The sequence below is a fragment of the Neofelis nebulosa genome, chromosome 8, assembly GCF_028018385.1.
Source record: "Neofelis nebulosa isolate mNeoNeb1 chromosome 8, mNeoNeb1.pri, whole genome shotgun sequence".
Lineage (NCBI taxonomy): Eukaryota > Metazoa > Chordata > Mammalia > Carnivora > Felidae > Neofelis > Neofelis nebulosa.
This window is the reverse complement of record NC_080789.1, coordinates 83,625,972-83,650,173: the sequence shown is the minus strand read 5'-3', so window position 1 is coordinate 83,650,173 and position 24,202 is coordinate 83,625,972. Positions and strand designations below refer to the sequence as shown.

At 38.0% G+C, this 24,202-nt stretch overlaps 1 protein-coding gene across 15 annotated transcripts in view; it reads right to left on the bottom strand.

Annotated features, from left to right (window-relative positions):
• The window catches only part of LMNTD1 (lamin tail domain containing 1), a 485,471-nt gene that overhangs the window by 161,816 nt on the left and 299,453 nt on the right, over positions 1-24,202 (bottom strand). For 9 of the 15 annotated variants that reach the window (XM_058743304.1, XM_058743305.1, XM_058743303.1 and 6 more), the window contains 2 exons: positions 23,881-23,982; positions 21,301-21,400 (listed from right to left, as the gene is read on the bottom strand). The exons of 1 other annotated variant lie outside the window; for it this stretch is intronic. In XM_058743304.1, the coding sequence (XP_058599287.1) occupies positions 21,301-21,384 (84 nt within the window). In that variant the 5' untranslated portion in view covers positions 21,385-21,400; positions 23,881-23,982. Of the gene's footprint in view, positions 1-21,300; positions 21,401-23,880; positions 23,983-24,202 lie in introns of those variants that run through there. 5 more of the 15 variants (XM_058743308.1, XM_058743311.1, XM_058743317.1 and 2 more) reach the window with 2 other exon arrangements.

Below are 24,202 nucleotides of genomic sequence, written 5' to 3'. Positions count from 1 at the left end.
ATATTAGACCCATCCTTCAAAGCATTTTAATGACTCTCCCTGTGGGGTTTTGTAATTATAGAAACAATTCTGTAAGGAAGCTTAAAGAGAGATATAGGAAGAGGGTAATTATTAGCATATGCTCATTGTTTAGGCAATTTATCTTCAAATATTTTATAAATGTATGCTAGTCTAGTAAACATTTTTGAACAAAAATACCAATATAGGCATTTGTATTTATAAAATAATTAATATAAACTATTTTCAGCTAATATTTCAAAGTGCAGTATACATTTAGAGCTCATTAATGGTAGTTGGTATAAATTCACATTTCAAATAATCTTATTGATGATTTTGAATTTCAGGGGCTAACTTCTTGTCATAGTCAATGAAATCACAATTGTCGTAACTTAATAGTATAGGTGAAAAAGGTTTTTTTCTAGGAGTAGATGTGTCCATTCTGCAATTTTATTGTTCACTTGTGTTTTCATATTATCTTCTATCTGCCACTTGTTTGCATGCCTCTTTTTAAGCCACATGTCCATTTTGTTGAGGGTAAGCTTAGTTAATGCTAGACAATGTGATCTGTAATTTCAATTAAGTGGGCTTACATCAGGTGCAACACTGTACAACAGGCTTTCATTGACGAACCAGGGTGTCAACCATGAACCCCCACTTTTCCTCTGGCTGTCTCACAACTTGCCTTCCCTAACATGGATCAAGGTGAGGGTGTGCTTAATGAACAAATCAGGAGACTATAGATGCTGGAGAGGATGTGGAGAAACGGAAACCCTCTTGCACTGTTGGTGGGAATGCAAACTGGTGCAGCCGCTCTGGAAAACAGTGTGGAGGTTCCTCAGAAAATTAAAAATAGACCTACCCTATGACCCAGCAGTAGCACTGCTAGGAGTTTACCCAAGGGATACAGGAGTACTGATGCATAGGGGCACTTGTACCCCAATGTTTATAGCAGCACTCTCAACAATAGCCAAATTATGGAAAGAGCCTAAATGTCCATCTACTGATGAATGGATAAAGAAATTGTGGTTTATATACACAATGGAATACTACGTGGCAATGAGAAAAAATGAAATATGGCCTTTTGTAGCAACGTGGATGGAACTGGAGAGTGTGATGCTAAGTGAAATAAGCCATACAGAGAAAGACACATACCATATGTTTTCATTCTTCTGTGGATCCTGAGAAACTTAACAGAAACCCATGGGGGAGGGGAAGGAAAAAAAAAAAAAACAAACAGGCTAGAGAGGGAGAGAGCCAAAGTGTAAGAGACTCTTAAAAACTGAGAACAGGGGCGCCTGGGTGGCTCAGTCGGTTGAGTGTCCGACTTCGGCTCAGGTCATGATCTCACAGTTCGTGGGTTCGAGCCCCGCATCAGGCTCTGTGCTGACCGCTTGCTCAGAGCCTGGAGCCTGCTTCAGATTCTGTGTCTCCCTCTCTCTCTGCCCCTCCCCCGTTCATGCTTTGTCTCACTCTGTTTCTCAAAAATAAATAAATGCAAAAAAAAAAAAAATTAAAAAAAAAAAAAACTGAGAACAAACTGAGGGTTGATGGGGGGCGGGGAGGGAGGGGAGAGTGGGTGATGGGTATTGAGGAGGGCATCTGTTGGAATGAGCACTGGGTATTGTATGGAAACCAATTTGACAATAAATTTCATATTAAAAAAAAGGGGTGAGGGTGTGATTGTCAACACTTTGTAAATATTAGGAAAGCTTATTTCCTTTTTTTGTGATAAAATATAAATACTGGTTCTAACATTTTCTTCCCTCACCCCAATGGATAATCTCATCTCATGGGTATAAAACCTTGCTTTGGAGGCCACTCTCTTAAATGGTAGTGGAATGTTTTCAATCCTGTCCTGTAATATATGGATGCTATTCTATTGGCATTTGTTTTATCTAAAATTATGTTTATGTTTAATTTAACTTACAACTCTCCCAAATCTATAGCAGCTTAACAAAAGTTTATACAGATTCGAAACAATTGGAAGCATACCTGGGATCTTACATTCTTGGGCTACAGATTTGGTTATTAGCTTCCTAGCAGCCAGTGTAAACCAGGAAGTAAGCACGCCAGTAGAATGACCTCCATTTTACACTAGAGCAAATATAGGCTTAAGAGAGTTTAAATAATTTTTCTGAGTTTTTCCACCTAGCAACTGACAGATGAAAATGTGAATTCAGTTCTATCTAATCCCAAAGCCATTTCTTTTGGAATAAGGCGAGTTATAAATATATCTAGTTGTAAGTGGGGCTAATGCTACTTACCCTGTAAATTCTTATAAGGACTAATTTAGAAGTATATTAGTTTGTGAGCGCTGCTCTAATGAGGTACCAGAAACTGGGTGGCTCCAAACAACAGTTGACAGTCTTACAGCCTGGAGGCTAGAAGTTCCACATCAAGGTGTATGCAAAGTTTCTTCCTTCTGAGAATTTTCAGGGAGAATCTGCTCCATGTGTCTTTTAGCTTCTGGTGATATCCAAAAATCCTTGGTTTTTTTAGCTTATAGATACATCCTTTCCAATCTCTGTCTCTCTCTTCACATTGTGTTCTTCCTGGGTCTCTTTTCTTATAAGAACACCAGTGATAGTGGATTAAGAGCCCAAAGTACTCCAGTATAAACTCATTTTAACTAATGCTATCTGTAACAACCCTCTTTCCAAATAAGGTCACCTTCTGAGGTACTGGGGATTAGAACTTCAACAGATGTTTTTGGAGATCACAATTCAACCCATAGCAGACAGTGTATATAAAATCCCCTCCAGCATGTCTGGCACATGGTGGGATTTCAATACATATGAGTTTCCTTTGTCCTCCACTAGGTTGAACTTCTTAAGGGCAATGACTTTGTCTTATTCCCTTTTGTGGTCTCAATACCTGACAAACACATAGTAGATGTTCATTAATAGTTTTAATAAATGGTGAGCCCCAAACTAGCAGACTCACAGTGGTGAGCAAGATAGTGCCTCCAGCCCTGCAAGAGTGGGCCAAGTGTTTGTGGACATTATGCGGCAGAGTGTCGTGTTTCTAAATATGTTCTGAAACCATTGTAGTTTCTACCTCCCTCTCAGTTCCCTCTTATCTCCCACAGCCCTCTCCTCTTGCTCTGGCCTCTCCCCTGCCCCTAATCTGTTGTTTGATTGTTCTGTCTTAGACTCATTTTGGTTTGTACCATCTAATCTCCATTTTAGATAATTCTGCTTTCCTGTTGATGGACTGGCCCCTGGATATGTCTTTACTTGTGATTTCTTTCAAAGCCTTTTGAAGGGGAAGCTGGGTTGACAGTAGTGGTGTCTGCCACCAATGAATGTTAACCCAAAGTCCCTATTTCTTTCACACTTTTTTTGATTATTATAGGAAGAAAAAGTAGGTTGGAAATATGCGTCCTATCTTATTTCAGAGAAATACCACCCTAAGCAAATCTTCAGAGTTTATATACTATAAAACACTATATACCAAAGTAAAGACCAATGTGAGTGGGAAGTTAGAATCTAAGAATAACCTATATTCGATTCTACCACTTTCATTATTTTCAGTTATAAGCAACCACCAAACCTAAGTTAAACAAGTATAGAAGATAATGTCTTATAATGAATAGATAAATATTGTTTGTAATTACCAAAATGAGCAATCCACCTTAGCACTGGCTATATTTATATATAAATGGATAGCACTTGCAAATGACTGGAGTATGTAGGTAAAGTTTCCCATTATAATTTTCATGTACCACATTTGCCTAAGAAATTTCTTTTCTATCAGTAGAATTAATGAAATCCTTAGTTTGTGAAACTCCAAATGAAAAGAATTGTCGAATTACTCATTTCACTAAAAAAATGTGAATGAATACAAAATTCATTTGAAAAAGGATACTCTTTCTATATAGAAAACCAACTAAGTAGAGTGATGACTTTCCAAGTTAAATCTGTTCTCTTCTATACTATATTACCATGAACTGGGCAAAATAAGTTTTTAATTCATTAAAAATCCTTTCATAAATGTTTATGTACCCCTCTCATTCCCACAGAATCAAATCTTTCATAAACTAGGTGCTCATTCTAGTTTGGTCACCTATTTGCAAGGAGAAACAGACCTTGGCAAGTCACTTGGTCTCTTCTGGGCCTCTCTTTGCTTGTCTGTCTATTAAGGGCATTGGAATATATTATTTTTAGGTTCCTTCCAGCTCTAAAATCTCAGATTCTATGAAGAGAAGTAGTTTTAATCTATATTATTCATATTTCTACAGAAAGTTATTTAAGCAATATGAAGCTTACACATTTTTAATTGGCCAAGAAATTAAGTATGTATTGAAAAATAAAATAAAATCCAATCCACAAAGCTACCTCTGCAAATAATAATTATAACAGAAACATGCTGGGCATGGACCCCTGATAAGGTTTCTACATGGTGCATTTATAAATCATACACTGATTTCTTAACTAAATGAGGTCCTTCAGGTTATGCTGTGGTTTTCAATATTATAAGAGCAAAGGACATATTCAGTGAATTTCCATGGTTGATTCTCCTCAAATCATTTTGCATATACAGCAAGCTGAATCTATTTAAAGACAAAAATCCATTCACCAAAGTCACCTTCACAAATTTTAGCAAATGTGTAACTTAAAGCAATGCTTACAGTATACTAGATTGATTAGATTTTTTTAAAAAAAGACACCTTGAAATTGCATTTAATTTTGAAGTAAATGTAAATTTATAAGGCAATATATGAGACTGAGCACAGCTTTTTCCATGCTGATTGCATCAGGTGTTTTAAACAAAGCAGCAAAGGGGGTCATTAGCCCCTAAAGGAGCAATTCGGTAAAAGTGCTGTAGTTTACTAAATGTGTATGATGTTTATGGAAGGGTTTCAGTCTAATGCAAAATGGTTCAAAATAATAAATTTTTCTTAAAGGAACACTAACAATTCAATACATTATCTATCTATCTATGTATCAATAATCTATCTACCTATCTATCTATCATCTATGTTTTATCTTTGTATCATCTGTGTCTAAAGTTCCTTTCCTATAGGATGCTATATTGGACATTTTTGAGATTATACCTTGCTTCAAAAATGTATTTTTTTAGTACCGATAAAAATATAGGTTTACATAATTTTCAAATTTTGTGGCTTGGATTCTTTGTGTCTTTTTTCTATAAGGCAGGTTTTTCAATGCAATAGTCCTAACATATTAAACATTTATAAATTTATAAATTCTCACATTTATAAAAATGTGAAAACACTCCTATCATCTGATGAGCATAGACAATACTTCAAAGTTACTAGTAATCCCACCAATCCAGAAGGACAGCATTCCAAACTCTGGAAGTGTCCTTTTAGAGGGACTTAAAAGTCTCTGCAAGCAACTAAGAATTAAGAAGATGACATGTAATGAGAAAACTAATAGTGAAATCACTCATTTTAGTATATTGACTTTGAAAAGAAGGAGATCATTAGAAATTAAGAAAACAATAGGTAAAAATTATTCTCCAGAATAGGATGTAGACATGATGTGTTTATCAAAGGCAGAGTGGAAGGTACCTGGAGAGAGGGAGACAGCACATGTGCTAAGGAGAGAGCAGATGTGTGAGGAAACGAGTGGTGGGAGAATTGAGGCAACAGGTCAGCACAGGAGGCAAGATGGACTTGGAGATTAATTTCCCCTTCCTTTGGGAGAAAATACGGAAAGGGGAGAAAAAAGGAATAAAGAATGGCTACATGTTGAGCCACAACACAGAGGTACTTTACAGAAATTTTATTGTTTGGTCATTACAAGCACCTAGAGATAGATAGTAGTCTTCATTGTACAGGTGCCTTTACACAATTTATCCATTCATTCTATTCCTAGATAGGTAATTTATCTATTTATATGCCTCTGCTAATAAATGACACATACAGCTTGTTAGGCCCCAAATCCATGTTCATTTCCCATTTCACTGCCCTGTGTGCCAAAGGAAAAGGCTGAGCAGTCAGTGTAGACACACCATGAGGGCAGAAAAAGAAATGGAAGATAAGATTGGCAGTGGCTTACTTTTATCCCAGCATTAAGAGAGGATATGGAGCTGGAAGTTTAAGAAGGTAGAAATTTTTATCTGTGATACACAAATGAGTCTCTAATACAGCTTCTCCTTAATCTAGCTCTTACTGACTAGCTGTGATTGAATAGAACTTTGAATAAATGAAATCCTGTTGATTTAAGTACACTTTGTCTTTATGTCTGCATAATTTTCAATTAGGAATAGTTTTGACACTGCTTGTCTGTGCCTCCATCTCTGTCAGCAGTTAAGAAATGCACCAAAAAACTTTGAACACTTTGTTGATATTTTTTATGAATAACCCCATTTTAAAGCCACTAACTATCATCCAATTTGTTTGCCTTTGTTAATTTTCATTGAGTTTTTTAAAGAGTGTGCAGCTTAGGGGCATCTGGGTGGCTCAGTTAAGCATCTGACTCTGGCTCAGGTCATGATCTCACAGATATGAATTTGAGTCTGGCCCCCGCTTCGGATCTTCTATCTCCTTCTCTCTCTGCCCCTCCCCAACTTGCGCGCGCGCACACACACACACACTCTCTCTCAAAAATAAACACTAAAAAAAGAAGAGTGTGCAACTTACAGTGAGGTACTCTACAATTAGGCAATTCCAATCAAATCAATGGCAACAAATATTTATTAGGCACTGATGTTCTGGATGCAGCTTGGGCAGATTCACCCGATTATGTGAAGATGATGGAGTATACCAGGATGCTAATTGGCAAGTGAAATAATCACTCAGAACAATAATGGCCTGAAAGGACCTTCTGTCATGCCAAGACATAACTAGCTAAAGCAGAGGCTTATCTAGGAGGCTCAGGACCAGGGCACCAGCTAAGCAAGTGAGGCCTGGCAAGTACTACTGGACAGGACGTCAGGTAACAGAACTAACAAGCAGAAGAGAAGGATGGGTACTCCTATCCTGCACACAGATGCATGGATGTGTGCTGGGACTTCAGTGGCAAATGCCAGTACATGAGGAGAGAAAACAAGAACTATGGCTGTGAAAATTGACACAGCTATGGCTCTCGCCTCCCAGAAAGTAGCCAGTAGCCCAAATGTGTAGCCAAAAATGGAGTGTGGCTTTATTAAGTTCTAGTCCAGCCTAGACAGATAGATACCCAAAGGAGCACCAAAGCAATGAGAATCCACCCTCCAGGGAGTACGGACCCATGAAGTCAGGTGAAAAGCAGCATTGTGAGGCCAAGTGATCAGTCTGTTTGAAGACTACAGACAATGCAACATGGCTGAGTAAAAGTGAGACAGGGTGGTAAGGCCCAACTAGCCAGCTGAGCTAAATTATCAGGAGGGACTTCAGGGCACTGACATACATGTTCAACAAAAGTCCAAGGCATAACCACAGTTGTACAGAAGGGGCCACTATGGCACAGATAGGAGAGAGATCATTCCCAGATTTCTTGTCTATATCTATAAGACTAATTCCAGACCTCACCTGCTTAGGTTGGGGTGGAAGGAGCAGGAGAGGGAGAAAACTTCTCAGCTTCTCTCTGTCCTGGTTTGACTGACATTGGTACTAGGTCAGACTGAACCTTAAAAGGGGAAATGCTTCCATGAGTACAAAGGAGGGGTGCTGTGGAATGTAGGGCAGATGGAAGGCAAATAGCTTCTGCCTAATTTCATGCTTCCTGTTAGGTAAAGTCAGCAAGGACAATAGCCTGCAGGCAAAGCCTGACCAGGACTGGGACACCCACAGTTACTGGGATCTGGGAGTGTGAAAGCTTCCTTAGCTCCAGGGCCCACGCAGATGTGGGAGAGGTCATGCCAGGTCAGTGACCGTGACACCTGGGGCTGAGATCACCTTTCATGGTGACCTGTCAGAGCCTGGGGTCATGGAACCAAATTAGGGTGGAACATTGGAGATGCCAGTTCACTGGTCAGGAAGTGGCCCCTGAAGAGCATGCTAAGCAGGATCATCCTGTGTTCCTCATTCCAGCCCTTTCTCCGGGCTTCCTAAGCACTGGTTGGTTGGTCCATCTCTCTACCTGATTGTTGCTTATGGAGCTCTGGAAGCTACCTCAAAATGTTTTAGCTTATTTATTTTTTATCCCCAAGAAAGATTTTCTGATAAATAATAAACATTAAATATCACATATTTTTAAATTAAATATTTTCTGAGCGCCTACTGTGTACAGATCATTCACCTTCAGTGTGCTCTCAATGAAAAGAAAGACCTTGACCTGCTTACTTCCATACATACGCAATCAACAACATTTGAACGTCTATATAATCCCTCTCCTTTCCCATTATATCTCTCTTCCCCACATGGAACATGCTCCTGGGGAAAGTTAAAAAAAATAACCATTTTACCAGCCTTACAGAAAAAAAAATCAGCCTAGAGAGTTTTGGGGCTTTACCAAAGCAAATTCCTATTTTCAGAAATCTCTTTGCTTTTATTTGCCACATAGCCCCAAGAATGCCTGGATTTGCATAGGAAATCCAGGCTGGTCTATACAGCAATTTCTGGGGAACCTCTCTGTTTTCTGGGAAATCTCAATGGGAGATTGCGCAGGTTGATTCAAGGGTCCCTCAGGGAAGGACAAGGGTGTTGATGGTGTATTTCAAATCCTTTCTTGGAGAAGCTGCTGATACCACAGGCATAAAGAAGTTTTTCTCTCTAATTTCTCTCTTCCTTACCCCTAGCCTTCACTACAAACTTGCACACACACACACACACACACACACATGCACGCGCGAACAAGAGCAATTTTTTTGTTCAAATGTAAGGCCACAATGACTCTGCCACTTACATCTAATCAAATAGAATCATGGGCAAGGATGTAAGAAAACAAGAAATGATGCAGTATGTCAAGATGACCTGACAAAAATAATATAAACTGATAAAGTGCTGAAGGCATACAAATATTTTAAAAGTCAAAGTAGAACCTTGCTCACCTAAGAACCTTGCTCATCTAAGGCAGCTAAAAGAAATAGCTGAGACTTGATCTGGATTGTGGAATGTGAACAAACAAAAAAGAAAGGCAAATGAGCCCATATCTAGGCTTGGCTGAAAATTAAAGAAAACAAAGAGAAGTTGGAAGAGCCAGATCAATGCTGTAAACCTGTAGCAAGCAAAGGACATTACTGAGAAGGTACGAATTATAATTTACACCATCTCCACAGTCTGTACATTTTCAAAATAAATTAATTAGTGTAGAAAAGAAAGGAAAAATGTGGTAATTCTGCAACTTAATAAAAATTACCACATTCTGCAATTTAATAAAAAATCAGTGTACAAATTTGAAAAAAAATTATAGTCTTATTAACTTATTAACATTTTGACTTCAATTTTTCAGGATTTAACATGTGAATAGAAGTAACCCTTCATAGAGGACCATATCATAATATCCCATATGCACACATAAGTTCTGCCACTAATTAACTAACTTTGAGGATCTTCCAAAGGACCACTGCTGACTGCCTCGTACAGGTCGTACTGTCAGAAGAAATGGGCTGAAACACAGTGTTTCACCACCCAGAACTCATGCTAATGATGCTCCCTTGCCAATTCTCTGAATTGGAAAGGAGTGAGAATGCCCCAGTGTGAAGAGTACTAATGGGAATATGTGGAGGATTGAGAATGGAAAAGAGAGAGCTGAACCCAGGGCCAGAGTCCAACATTAGCTTTTTGCTAGTGTTTCATCAGAGCTGCTGTAGGTCTCACTTTGTCAACTCTTCACCTTGATGGAATTCTCAAGGGGACTAGACACGATTCAGTCAACTGGAAGAGCAAGATTAACCCAAGAGCGACAGGATATGACCCTGGTAGACTGAAGATTAAAAACCACTTAAAACAAAACCCCACCAAAACCCAACCAAACAAACCCAAAATCTTTAGAGGAGGAACAGAGCCGTTTGTAACCCTCAGAAATTTGCCTATGCAAGTTCTAGAATTCAAGATGTCCCAAAAGTTCTATGTGAACACCCTGTTTGGTCAACTCTGACTATTGTTGTAAAAACACACATTTCTATGTTGCTGCACACAGTATTTTGAAGCACCTTAGAATCATTTGCAGAATATAATCTTCAATCCAGGCAAAGAAAGCAAACAGTTCAATTGTAATCCACACCAAATGTTGACAATTAGAAAAGCAGTTAAGTAGTATGCTTTACTATAATCATTGCTTTATGGTAACATAAAAATATATTATGTCTACATGTTGTCCAGCAAAGTTGCCAAATAAGTGCCAGGTTCTTTATGAGACAATAAAGAATAAATACAATCTGATAAAAATACAGGTTGCTGTACTGGGTGGTGTAGTGTTCCCGCAGCTCAGTCATCTGCTGCCACTGCAACTTAACAGGGGAAGGAGGGAGTGGTTGTCTTTCCTAACTGATGGGCCCTTTCCTGATTCTCTTCATCCCCTGGTGGGACCTCTGTTTTGTGGGTTCCTTAGAAGAATGTACATTCCAAACCTTTAAGATTTTCTTAGTTGGTAGGAATGGCTCTGCCATTCACAAATCTGTTGAAATTCTTTCCAAATCCATTTATATTTTCTTCCATTACCACCTTCCAAAGTCATAAACTCCATAAAAAGAACTTGTAAGCCAGAGAGCAAAAATTTTAAGCCTTCTTTTCTCTATAAGAAACTATATTTAAATAGCCCAAAGGGATTTTTTTAAGCAATTAAGCATATTTGGAATTTGCTAGGGAATTTACTCAAGAGAGGTGCTAAAAGAATTGAAGTTTTAAAATTTGGGGCCTCTGTTAGCCATATGAAGGGCCTGCAATATTTTAAGCTGTTGCACTGAATTATTGTTTCACTTTTCTAAGCAATGGGTCCCAGTTCTCGGAAAATAGAGGCCATATTCAGTCTATATATGTTTTAAAAAATATGACTGATGTAGTATGCTCACATATAATCTATGTCTATCAGGCCTAGTTACAGACAAATTAAAATGTTAGGATTTTCTTATAATTTTTCAGTATTTTCCTCTTCTTTCAAAAATTTTCCTATTACTATCTTAATATGCTTTATATTTTTTCATAGCAACTATTTCTCTTTTTGGGGGGGATATAACAATAATTTTTCTTTTATTGGTTCATAGACATTCTTTTTTTTTCAATATATGAAGTTTATTGTCAAATTGGTTTCCATACAACACCCAGTGCTCATCCCAAAAGGTGCCCTCCTCAATACCCATCACCCACCCTCCCCTCCCTCCCACACCCCATCAACCCTCAGTTTGTTCTCAGTTTTGAAGAGTCTCTTATGCTTTGGCTCTCTCCCACTCTAACCTCTTTTTTTTCCTTCCCCTCCCCCATGGGTTTCTGTTAAGTTTCTCAGGATCCACATAAGAGTGAAAACATATGGTATGTGTCTTTCTCTGTATGGCTTATTTCACTTAGCATCACACTCTCCAGTTCCATCCACGTTGCTACAAAGGGCCATATTTCGTTCTTTCTCATTGCCATGTAGTACTCCATTGTGTATATAAACCACAATTTCTTTATCCATTCATCAATTGATGGACATTTAGGCTCTTTCCATAATTTGGCTATTGTTGAGAGTGCTGCATAGCAACTATTTCTATCCGACATTATGTATAGCTTTACCTCTTTGGTTTTGGCTTGAATCTCCCAGAAGAATGTGAGTCCATGGTGGCAGTAATTTTGTCCATTTGTTCAAACACTGTGTCAGGAGCTGGAATAGTACCTGGTATATAGTATGGACTCAATAAGCATTTGTTGATTGGTGAGGGAATGAACTTTCACTCACACATTATCTCCCACCTAGCATTTCCCCCCAGAGAGAGGACAACAAGGCGAAGTGAAGGGACTCAGAATCCAATCAGGTCAAACAAGAGGTCACAGCCCAGCCACCAGGAGGTCACAGATGGCACACTCTGTGCCCCGAGGTCCAGCTTACTTTCTTAGTGTTCCCCTGCCAAACTTCCTTTTGCAATGTAACTCTTATTACTGCACTTGTTTTCCCAACCATACAAAAGCATAAAGGCACTGATTTTTTTAAATTTAAAATAATAATAATAATAATAATAATAATAAATAAAGTGTTCTGTTTCCTTGTGTTTAGTAATCAAACAGGACAGAGAAACTCTAGTCTTCATACTGACAATCTGTTGCCATAGTAACAATAACAAGCTTGATTTTTTTTTAGGGAAGGAAAAAAAAAACATTCCCAGTTGATCTATTGAGGGATGGTTTCTTGTTTTTTATGTTTGCATTTATTTGTGAGATAAAAAAAAAGGACTATCCTATCCTTAAAAATCATAGTGGCCAATCAGCACAGTTGCTTTGATGTCTAATTTTCCCACAAAGTTTGTTTTAGAGAAGGTACTTTTTATCAGCCAGTAAAAGATAGCATCAGCTTCACTCTATGGTTCCTTTAAGAAGAGAGGTAATCACTTTGTCTCATTATACAGATGAGTAAAGAGAAGTATCACAATATGGGTGATCTATCTCAGCCCAAAGTGAAAATGATGGACTCAAATGATGAGAATTGTAATTAAAGCAGATCCTATTAGAATCTGAAAATGATTTGTAAAGCTCTGCAGATGTGGTTCTTTTCTCTTTTTCCATTTGGTTTGGTTTTCTCCTGACTCCATAAAATAGAAAGATTCAACACAGATGCCTATTAGTAAGATGAGTAACAAATGGAAAGAATGGAAGTGATTGAAGATGGGGTAAGCATTCATAAATGTTTGGGGCAAATTGGATTATTTTAGACTAAATGCTGTTTTGGGAAACTATGTATAAAGCTTCTGGTGAGAGACATTTTCTGGAACTTATTTTGTACTTTAAGATGCAGGCATATTGGGGCGTCTAGGTGGTTCAGTCAGTTGAGTGTCCAACTCTTGATTTCGGCTCAGGCCATGATCCCAGGGTCATGGGATTGAGCCCTGCACTGGGCTCTATGCTGACTGTAGAGACTGCTTAATATTCTCCCTCTCTCTCTCTCTCTCTCTCTCCCCCTTTCCAAAGCCCCATTCCCCCACTTGTATCCTCTCGCTCCAAAAAAAAAAAAAAAAAAAAAGATGCATGTAAATTCTAATAATCAAAGATTTTTTGCAATATATGTATAAGTACTATATGGCAAAAAAGAATACTAAATTACTGCTTTAATGAGTAAACTTGAATAACAATGACCTTTATATCACAACTTAATATTTATGGTTTTCTTTTTTTCAAATTCAGTCTGCCTTTCCTGATATATTTTACACTTTTTGAGGGTATGGATCAAACCTTCTTTATTTGCACCCAATAGTCAAGAAATGTATCATCAATTTCTCTAGCACACGTAAAAGTAATCAGTGTTTTGTTTTCCTCAAAAAAGAATGTTTATTGATAAATAATTATTTCTACTCTAAAAACAATGCACATTTATTTTAGAGCAATGGAAAATAATTTAAAAATACAATAGAAATTTATTTTCTAACTTGGAAATAAACTAATAACATTTAGTAAATTTAATTTACCTCTTTTTTTGGTGTATATAAAATATGCTCTTTAAAAAAAAATAGAACCACAATTGCCTTTCTGCTTTGTTTTCAGCTTCTTTCATTTGACACAAGATTATCATTTTCCACTTATGTACACTTAGCACAACATAAAAGCAAGGAATGAAAATAGAACACCTTATATTTTAAATCAGAATAAATCACAAACATGTGCAATGTTCCTTCTAAAATGTATCTTAAAAACCACTCAGCTATTATGAACTTCTAATGCAATAAACAGAACTGCCTGAAGCCCTGCTCTTAAGTACAAAAAGAGGATGATCTTTAGGTCTCAGTGTACATGTCTAGAGTTCTTTCCCCCTATTCTTCCCACTTCAACTGCAGCTGGTCCTGTCAAGGAGGCCCCAGTCAAAGGAAATGGCACAGAATGGCTCTAGTTCATCCCATCATTTTCTTTCAGTGATCCACACATGCAGCTATCTGCTATAACCCAAATACTAGGCTGACTCACCACCTCTTTGAGTCCTACTTTTCAACATAGCCCAGGTCAGACCCCCAACCAGGACCACTCTTAGCATTGCCAATACACCAGCTCTTACTGCTCTCACACTATAGCTTCTTCTTCATGGTATTAGTTTTTAGAAGTCATTTTATTTTGTGTTTTCTTTTTGTTGGTTTCCTTATTTCACTTTTAAAGCAAAAATTTTGACACTCTTTAAAGTAATGAAGTGACTGAATCATTCCTTATGAGATATGAAAAAACATCTTCAGTGTATGGAAGAAGCTAATATTTTATTGCATTATTTTATTTCCTTTTTTTTAACGTTTATTTATTTTTGAGACAGAGAGAGACAGAGCATGAATGGGGGAGGGGCAGAGAGAGAGGGAGACACAGAATCTGAAGCAGGCTCCAGGCTCTGAGCCATCAGCCCAGAGCCCAATGCGGGGCTCGAACTCGCAGACTGTGAGATCGTGACCTGAGTTGAAGTTGGACGCTTAACCAACTGAGCCACCCAGGCGCCCCTGCATTATTTTATTTCTAAAATAAACAGTAATTTTAAGTTTTCCAGTAAATCTGTAATTTAAAAAATCAAATAGAAGTTTGTGGCTTAATAAAAGATGGATGGATAAAGAAGATGTGAGATTATATGTGTATATATATATATATATATATATGCACATTAGAGAGAGTTATACATACAAACATACAATGGAAAACTACTCAGCCATCAAAAAGAATAAAATCTTGCCATTTGCCATGATGTGATGGAGCTAGAATGTATTATGCTAAGTGAAGTAAGTCAATCAGAGAAAGACAAATACCATATGATTTCACTCATGTGGAATTTAAGAAACAAAACAGATGAACACATGGGAAGGGTGGGGGGGGGAGAAGAGAGGGAAACAAACCACAAGAAACTCTTAATGATAGAGAACAAACAGTGGGCTGACGGAAGGAGGTGGGAGGGGGAATGGGTTAGATGGGTGATGGGTATTAAGGAGGGCACTCGTGATGAGCACTGGATGTTGTATGTAAGTAAAGAATCACTAAATTCTACTCCTGAAACCAATATTGTACTGTATGTTAACTAAAGTTTAAATAAACAAACAAACAGTTTATTCTTAGCACGAATTTCATTGAATTTAGCATATGAAAGAGAAAGTGGAACATTTGATCTTTTTAAAAGTTTTTTTAAGCTTATTTATTTATTTTGAGAGAGGCAGAGACAGCATGAGTAGGGAAGGGGCAGAAAGAGAGGGAGAGAGAGAATTCCAAGCAGGCTCCACCTGAAGCAGAGCCCTACATGGAGCTCGATCCTATGAAGTGAGATCATGACCTGAGCCAAAATCAAGAGTCGGATGTTTAACCAACTGAGCCACTCAGGTGCCCTATACATTTGATATTATTGTAGGGTGGCCAACTCCCAGTTTTGTTTGAGACTACTCCAGGTTAGTGCCAGTTTCAGTGGCACTAAAATTCCCTTCTCCTAGGGCAATTCCTCAATCCCAGACAAACCAGGATGGTTGTTCACTCTATGTATTTTTCAGTAGGATAAGCTGTATTTACCAGGCTACTGATGTTTATGATGTTGGTGGTATTTTCTAGGGAATGAACAGTAGTTTAAACAAATCAGACTTACCCACTTTATGGTCTAATTATAGTCAAATGTAACCAAGCTATTGAGGTCATTATGGGAGAAATTTTTAGCCCTCTACATTTCTTACAAGAATATGTGATCTGAAAATGTTTGTTAATTGTCTAAAGTCATATGGTTTGTTTAGTTTTGTTTAATGTTTATTTATTTTTGAGAGAGAGAGAGAGAGAGAGAGATAATGAGCAGGGGAGGAGCAAAGAGAGAAAATCCCAAGCAAGCTCCATGCTCAGCATAGAGCCCGACACAGGGTTCGATATCAGGAACTGTGAGATCATGACCTGAGCTGAAATCAAGAGCCAGACACTTAGCCAACTGAGCCATCCCAGTGCCCACTAAAGTCCATATGCTGATGCATGCATAAAATAGCAATTCAGTAAAATTGTGAAGGCTTCATTTTCCATTGCCATTTTGTTTCTGGCTACTGTTAGTTCTGAATTGAGCCAAAGCCCAGGCAATTCCAAACTTTGTCTTTCAGATGTGAGTTTTTTACCCAAAATCTTTAGCACTGTGGCCTCTATTAAAGCTAACATTTTCCTGTAGTTCTCGAGAGCTGTCTCTCTGTAACAATACAAGGCATCCCTGAGAGGCCTGAGAAGGAGTACTGTGTTAGGTAGTACTATAACTGAAGAACACCTGTCATCTTTTTGCCTGATAGGCAAATCACTATCCTTGAAGTTTCTCTCTCTCTCTCTCTCTCTCTCTCTCTCTCTCTCTCTCTTTCTCTCTCACACACACACTTTTTTAAAGACTTTGGTAGCAATCTGTCCTCAAGCTGACCTTATCTCAATGCTCTTTTGCATATGCTAACATAGTGCAATATGGTGACTGCCTCTTTAATTCATCCTGGAGTTCAAGACTGAAAGCCATATAATTGTCAACATCTTGATGCACAAGTCATATTTTGTTAATATGAAAATTCATTACTGTTCCCACAAAGGGCACAGAAAGATTTTATAACAGCTAGGAAAAAAATATTGTATCATTTAAGAAAAAATAAAAATATACTGACATTTCCTTTTCACTTTGTACTAGTCTATAACTTGTACCCAGGAAACTCCACAGTGTTGATGTCATTACTTGAGCATCTGAGCATCTGAAAAATGGAAGCTCATTGTTTTTGGCAAATTTTGCCTATATGTTATAATGTATGGCAGTTTCATATCTCGGAATTTAATTTCATTGTGGATTGAGAGACACTGTCACATTTTTTATCCTGATAAAAATATCAAGGCCATTTTTTTAACTCACTAAATATAGTTTTGAATTTAAATAGAGACCTCAGTTTGAATGGTGACTAACATAATTACTATGGGACAATATTTTATTGTTAGAAAATATTTCAAGAGAAGAACTATATCATCACTCAAAGAGATTTTATAATTTGTTTTATACCTCAGATTAAAGAGCCACAATTTTCATGCCTCAATAGAAGATAAATGGAATTTTATTTTGAAATGCCAGTTTTAAAAAGAGCTCTCAGAGATGCATTGTAAATAACTAGATTCCTTAAAATTTATCAGTTTATAAATATTATGTGAGAATTCTGTTGGCTCCATATGGCTCTTTGAGGGTTTGAATTTTCTCTGGAGTGTTAGTGGAAAATGCATAAAGAATTATGCATTATATCAAGTTGTAAGTAAGAAGGCAATGTGGCCCCATATTTCCTCATCTAGGCTTTCTAGTGTGTGTGTGTGTGTGTGTGTATACACACACACACACACACACACACACACATATATGTACATATACACACATATACACACACACATATATATATAACGTCAGCTCTGCCACTGACTAACTAGGATACTTTGGAGAAGTTATCAAATCTGTTGAAGCCTGGGTTTTCTCATCTGTATAATGGGAAGGTCTTAAATAAGATAACATACAAACAGCATTTGACACAATGTCTGGCATGTCTCAAGCACTTAGTAAACAATAGCTGCTATTATTACTTTCATTAATCACCAGAGATACTGGGATGCACAATAGAAACACTATTCTTTCTTTTTAAGTTTTTATTTATTTATTTTGAGAGAGAGAGCATGCATGCACAAGCCAGGGAGAGGCAGAGAGAGAATCGCAAGCAAGCTCAGCACTGTCAGCACAGAGCCCATCATGGGGCTTGATCCCACGAACCATGAGATCATGACCTGAGCAGAGATCAAGAGTTGGATGCCCAACCAATTCAGCCACCCCGGTGCCCCTGGAAACAATATTCTTAAAGCCACCTCATGCTACTTTCTCTTTATAAAATGCCTTCCCCAAACTCTGACAGCTGACAGCCAAAACAGACTTCAGGTACATCCTGAATGTCATTTTCTCCAAGAAGCCTTCTCCTCAATTACATGTGAACATTTACTCTTTTAAATGATGCCCAAAGTACATTTGCCTAAAATAAAATGCCAAAATACACAAAAGAACTGGTATTTAGAGTTCTTTGTGTTCTTACCTCTTTAGGGGCAGGGCTTCTGTTTTACTCATCTTAGCATTCCCCATCCTTTTAGCTCCTAATGTCAAATAGGAGAGAAAAGGGGATGAACACGGACAACTAAAATTCCAAGTAGCATATGGTTTATGCAGAGAAAGGAGTGTAAACAAAACTGCTAATGTTCAGAAGAGGGAGGGGTGGTGACCTGTGGTTGGTTGTGTGTGATAACATAATTTGTCTGGAGGAAGTAGCTTTTAAGTGAGCCCAAAGCCTCAAGAGGATTTCAAAGGAGAAAAAGGAGCGAAGGCAAGTTCATGAAGAAACAAGTGAACCAAGAAGAATAAGTCAGTTTGGTTGGAGCAGGTTAAGTGCATGACTGGTGGAAGATAATTCCAGAAAGGGAGAAGCATCATGATTGTGGAGAACGCTATGCAACAGGCAACTGACACTGGATTTTATCTGGGGGTCAGTGGGGAGTTGCCAAAGCTGTGAGAGGAGGAAGTGACACAGAAAAGAAATGCCACTGCTCCCATTACAACGTTTTAATTCTGAACTCATCAACACTCAGATAACTTTGCTTATTATCTCCAAAGTATCTGTCCCATATCTCTCTCTTCAAGATAGCCAACCATGCCACATACTAAGTCTTGAAAGTGTGTAAAGCTAGCAGTCAACTACAGCTCTTGTTTCTGCAATAGAGAATAAATTTCTGCCCTTCTGGTTAATACCACAGGTTTGGGAGGAAAAGTCCTGGATTCAAATCTTAGTTCTGCCACTTACTAAAGAGTGATCTCAAGAAATTACTTAACCACTCTAAGTCATAGTTTCCTTACCTCTAAAATTAGGTAGTCACATATTAACTCATGGGGACACTGTGAAATTTAAATGCCACACATGTAAAGTACTTAGCAGGGACCATGGAAACTGCTCATATGACACTATGACTCCATTGCTCCATCTCATCTCCCCAGTTCGTTAAATCTCTTATTTTCTTCGGCCTCCAACTTTTAACACTGTTTCTTCTTCTCCCATACATTCAACAATCTGATTGGGCTCCCTTCTCTATTATCAGGGACATCTCAAAAATGGTTGATCCCCTCAAAGGATTCAAGCCTAAAAAGAGTATAATAAAGGAACTACTTACAAAGACATGGACTGGGTTAAGAAACCAAAGATGGTGGGCCATCAATGAATGGGAAATTATGCTTTGGGTTTAAAATACAAGAGGGACAGAGGTGTCACTGGAGCCAGGTGGTAGTTAAAGCTGTGGTCTGAGAGGAAAGCAGCCCCCCTAGAACAGCAGTAAGACAAGAAGGGAGCAGTGTGTGCATAAGGGAATAATCCAATTTCTTTCTCCACCTTCCCTCTAATCTCTTGCCAGTGACTCCCATTGGCTGAACCCAAATGGAAGCAAAATAATAACAGAGCCAGATGATAGATGCAGTCAATAGAGGTCAGTTTTGTTGGGGGCAAAAGCAGGGCAAAAGCAGAGAACAGATGGTAGAGTTGGGTTGGGGCAAAATGTGCTGTGGTTTTTTGCATAAGTGGGAGAAGTATGGGAAGGAACTGAAACATCTCAATGGAAGAGTCTCATTGCCCCCATGACAGGTGAATGAAATGAAACTCAGAGGTAGTGAATTGCCAAAGTTTTCAGCTAGAAAAAGGAACCAGATTCAGATCCTTAAATGGTGCCTTGGGCCTATGCTGTTTCCCACTATACTGCATGGATCTGCTCAGCGTGACAGCTGAAATTATCTTGGTCTCACCTAAATAATTTCTGCCCTGAGATAAACCAAGGGTAGGAAATAATATCTTGTTTTTTGTCCCTATTTTAGTCCCCTACTCACCTGGTTTAAATCCATTCATTGTGGTTTTCTAATCATTTCTCAGAGAGGGTTTCTTAAAGATTAATTTTGAAAGATGATAATAACCAAACTAGATCCCCTCCTTTTTAGAGAGAAGGAAGGTTATATCTAAGATATGAAGGCATCTGAAAGAGAGAGATTGAGAGAGACAGAGAGAGAGAAGAGAGGAAAGAAGCAAGGAAAGAGAGGAAGGGAGAGAAGGGGAGAGGAGGGGAGGGGAAAGGAACAGAGAATGAGAGAGGTAGGAATAGAAGTTTTGCAAAATCAGTTTGAGGAGCATTATTTGTAATAGCTAAAAACTGGAGACTAACCAACTGTGTATTAACAACAGCAGAATGGAAAAACAAATTGTGGAATATCTATGTAATAGGATATTATACAGGAAGAGAACTGAAATTGAACACAAAAAAAACGAATGAAACTCCTAGATCTAGTATTAAGAGGAAGAAGTCAGATTCCATTCATAAGATCTCAAAAGCAGGCTGAAATAATCTATGATGTTAGAAGATAGGATTGTGGTTATTTAGGGTCTGGGAAATGACTGGAAAAGGGGCTTCTGTGTTGTTAATAATTTTCTTATTTTTGTCTATTTGTTTTTGTTTAATCTGGTTGGTGGTTGTACAGGTATGTTCCTTTTGTGCAAATTTGTTCAGCTTCTTGCCCCTTGTGATTTTTGCCCTTTTCTATATGCACAGACACGCAAGTTGAGGTAACTAGTTGCATTAGTCAGTTTGCTGCAGTAAAAAAAATCAATCTCCCCAAATCTCTGTGGCTTACAATACAATTATCTCTTTATAGTAGGCAGAATTCTAAGAAGGCCCCCAAGGTCTCTATCCCTTGGTATTACTCCTGCGATTATGTCATGTTACACAACAAAGTGATTTTGCAAATGTAATTAAGTTGATTAATCAGTTGACTTTAAGATAAGATTATCTGGGTAAACTTAACCTAATCACATGTACCCTTTAAAAGTAGAGAGTTCTCTCCAGTTGCTGCTCAGAGATCTGCCAGGGAAGGGAGATTCAATGTGCCACCTCTGGCTTGAATATGGAAGAGCCACACTCAAAAGACCTGAGAACAGCTGCTAGGAACTGAGAGCAACCCCTAGCCAACAGCCAACAAGTAAATAGGTCTTCAGTCTACAGCCACAAGAAAATAAATTCTGCCAATGACCATTAAGCTCAGAAGAGAACTCCAAATGCCAAATGAGAACGGCAGCTGACACTCTGATGATATCAGCCCAGTGAGACCCTGAGCAGGGTACCCAACAGGGCCACTTCCATATTTATCTGACCTACAGAAACTGTGAGATAAATATATTTGTGGCTTGAAGCTGCTAAGTTTGTGGTAGTTTATAATGCAGCAATAGAAAAGTAACACACACTTGCTCACGGTTTGGCAGCTTTGTGTTGGCAGCTGTTGAGATTCTGCCCAGCTTTCCTCCACATGTCTTCACAGTTTGACCCATATTGAAGGAGCTTCCCCTATTTGGGACATTGACAAGACAGAGGGAAAAAAGCAAGTAAGCTGACAAAAAAGCGTGATGGCTCACATCTGGTCACACTCTGGTGGCCAAACCAGGTCACACAGCCGTGCCTAAAGGCAATGGGGCAAGATGTATCATCTTATAGAAATGGAGAGGTTGAGTAATTTTGGAAGATAATACAGTCCACCACCAGGGAACATTATAACTCTGGCCTAATAGGAAAGAACAAAGTCTTAGCGGTCAGGAAGACTTGAGTAGGAATTTTGGTGCCAATACCTTACTGGCTGTGTGAAATTAGGACATTTCCTAATTTCTCTGAGCCTCAGTCTCTTAAATGGTAAATATATGCCTTAAAGAACTAGTGTAAATGTTAAATGTACCAGTATAATGCCTGAGAGATATTCTAATATATGTTGGTAAATATTAGCTTCAGACTCTTGTCTCAAGGACTCACAGAATATAATTCTTCCAAAGGGAAAAGTCAGGGAATGGAAGTCACAACTTAACACATTCCCTTTTCCTCATTTTCCTAATAAAACTAATGCAGAATCCCAAAGGCATAATTCCTTTATGTGCTATATCTCTTTGAACATTGTAGTAATAAATCATTTATACTAAAGGGACTATGGTATTACTCTTCTGAATGGGATTATTAAATACAATCAATATCAGAGGTGGGATTACTTTATAATTACATTTCTAAGTGATGATTCACTGTAACATCTATTTCTGGTTTGTGAAAATGTTGTCATAAAGCCATTGTCACTGCAGTTGAAAACTGGGCAAATCAAACAGCTAATAATACTTTTGTCCTCGGACTATTTAGACCTTCCTTTTAACTGCCCTGATGGTTGTAAACACTATTTCAGGTTTCTATTTCACAAATATTTGTCACTTTTTAAAAAATGTTTATTTTTGAGAGACAGAGCATGAATGAAGGGCAGAGAGAAAGGGAGACACAAAATCTGAAGAAAGTTCTGGGCTCTGTGCTGACAGCGGGGCTTGAACCCATGAACAGAGCCCAACGTGGGGCTCAAACCCACAACAGTGAGATCATGACCTAACCAAAAGTTGGACGCCCAACCGAGCCACCCAGGTACTCCAATATTTGTCACTGTTAAAGTAACTATTACGAGTTGTTACTGTTTAAGCCTCAATCCACAAGTTAAGGTTTTAATTTTTTTCTTATTACACAAAAAAATAACCACCTCTTTCTTGATCTCTGTCTCTCGGTCTCTGTCTGTCTGTCTCTCTTGCATGCCCACACACACACACACATACACACACACACCATGAAGTCAGTATACTTTCATCAGAAAAAGGAGTAAAAGCTAAGTCACTCCAAAAAAACACAAAAATTTATGAGCTGAAGATAACTGCAGTCAACATTTTGGTGCATAATCTTCCAATTTTTTCCCTGAATATTTAGATAATTAGATAGGTAATATATGTTCGCATTTCTGTATATTTACATTTATTTCTTTCACAAAAATGGGGTGACATATACTATTTTATAGCCTGCTGTTTCATATATATATATATGAAATATATATATATATATATATACACACACACACACCACTGCTTTAATGATTTCATTTAATAATTCTATGTATATTTTTCAACCAATACCTTATTATTGGATTTAGATTATTCGTCAATTTACTGTATTCCAGCCTCTTAAACAGAACTTCCACTAGCCCATACATATGAATTAGAGGAAGCCTATGTGTAGGGCTTGCTGGCCAAGGCACTAGCTGGATTTTGGAACTATTCACCCCAACTTTCCCCTTTGATCAGATCCCAAAGATTGTAGCTCTGCTCTTAAATATCCAAATATATACTGGAAACATTAAAGAACAATAAGCATAGAATCTCTTTCAGAATGGATGAGCCTATTGAAATCTCCAGCCATTTTGTATTATCAAGATGATAATATATCAGATGATATATAAAAGTGTCTGCATCTTGGTTTATAAACTGCCCTTTCCACGATTTGTCTTTATTGACTGGTTAATTTCTTTGTGAAAGGGCATCACAACTGATTAAGGTGCTATAGATTTTATAGTTCATAGAGGCACAGAGTGTACTGTTCCCAGTGTCATCACAAAGGTGCCCCTGTGATTAAAGCACTCAGGTGGTGTCTTTTTTTTTTTTTCCACAACAAAAACTGAAAAGGCAGCCTTGTGTTCTGACTCTTTTTTTGCTTCAGACAAAGAAAATGATTGCTTATAAAGTCCCCAAAAGAATGGCCAACAATGACTTTTGAAAGCCCTGAATGAGCCATTGCTAATAGAAATATGACTACTTTTATGTGTAAAACAATTACATTATCTATTATCTATCTATCTATCTATCTATCTATCTATCTATCTATCTTAAACATATAAGGATTCAATGCACGTTTCTATTGGCCTCTGTTAAGAAGGCCTTTGGGGAGACTGGGAGGCCAATTACTAGGAGCTGGTGAACACTGACCTCTAACTTGGGCCCCTGGTCCCAACCTTCCATTGTCTCCCTCTGGGCTCCAACTGCTGTTCTTCTGATGAATATTCTATTGTTGGGCTTTTCAGAGAGGAGCTGTTAAAGGAAAGGGAAGATTACTTGCAAGTGGGTAGGAAAATGTTCCAACAAAGAATGAAATGAAGTAATTAGCGTCCTTTTATATATAAGCACCAAATAACAACACTGTTGCCAAATCTTCAGGCTGTAGTGACTGAAGAAAATAATGACATTGCTGATGCAAAGCAGAGTCACCTGTAGCCACTGAGCAATCATGGGTAAAGCCACCCTCCTCTTT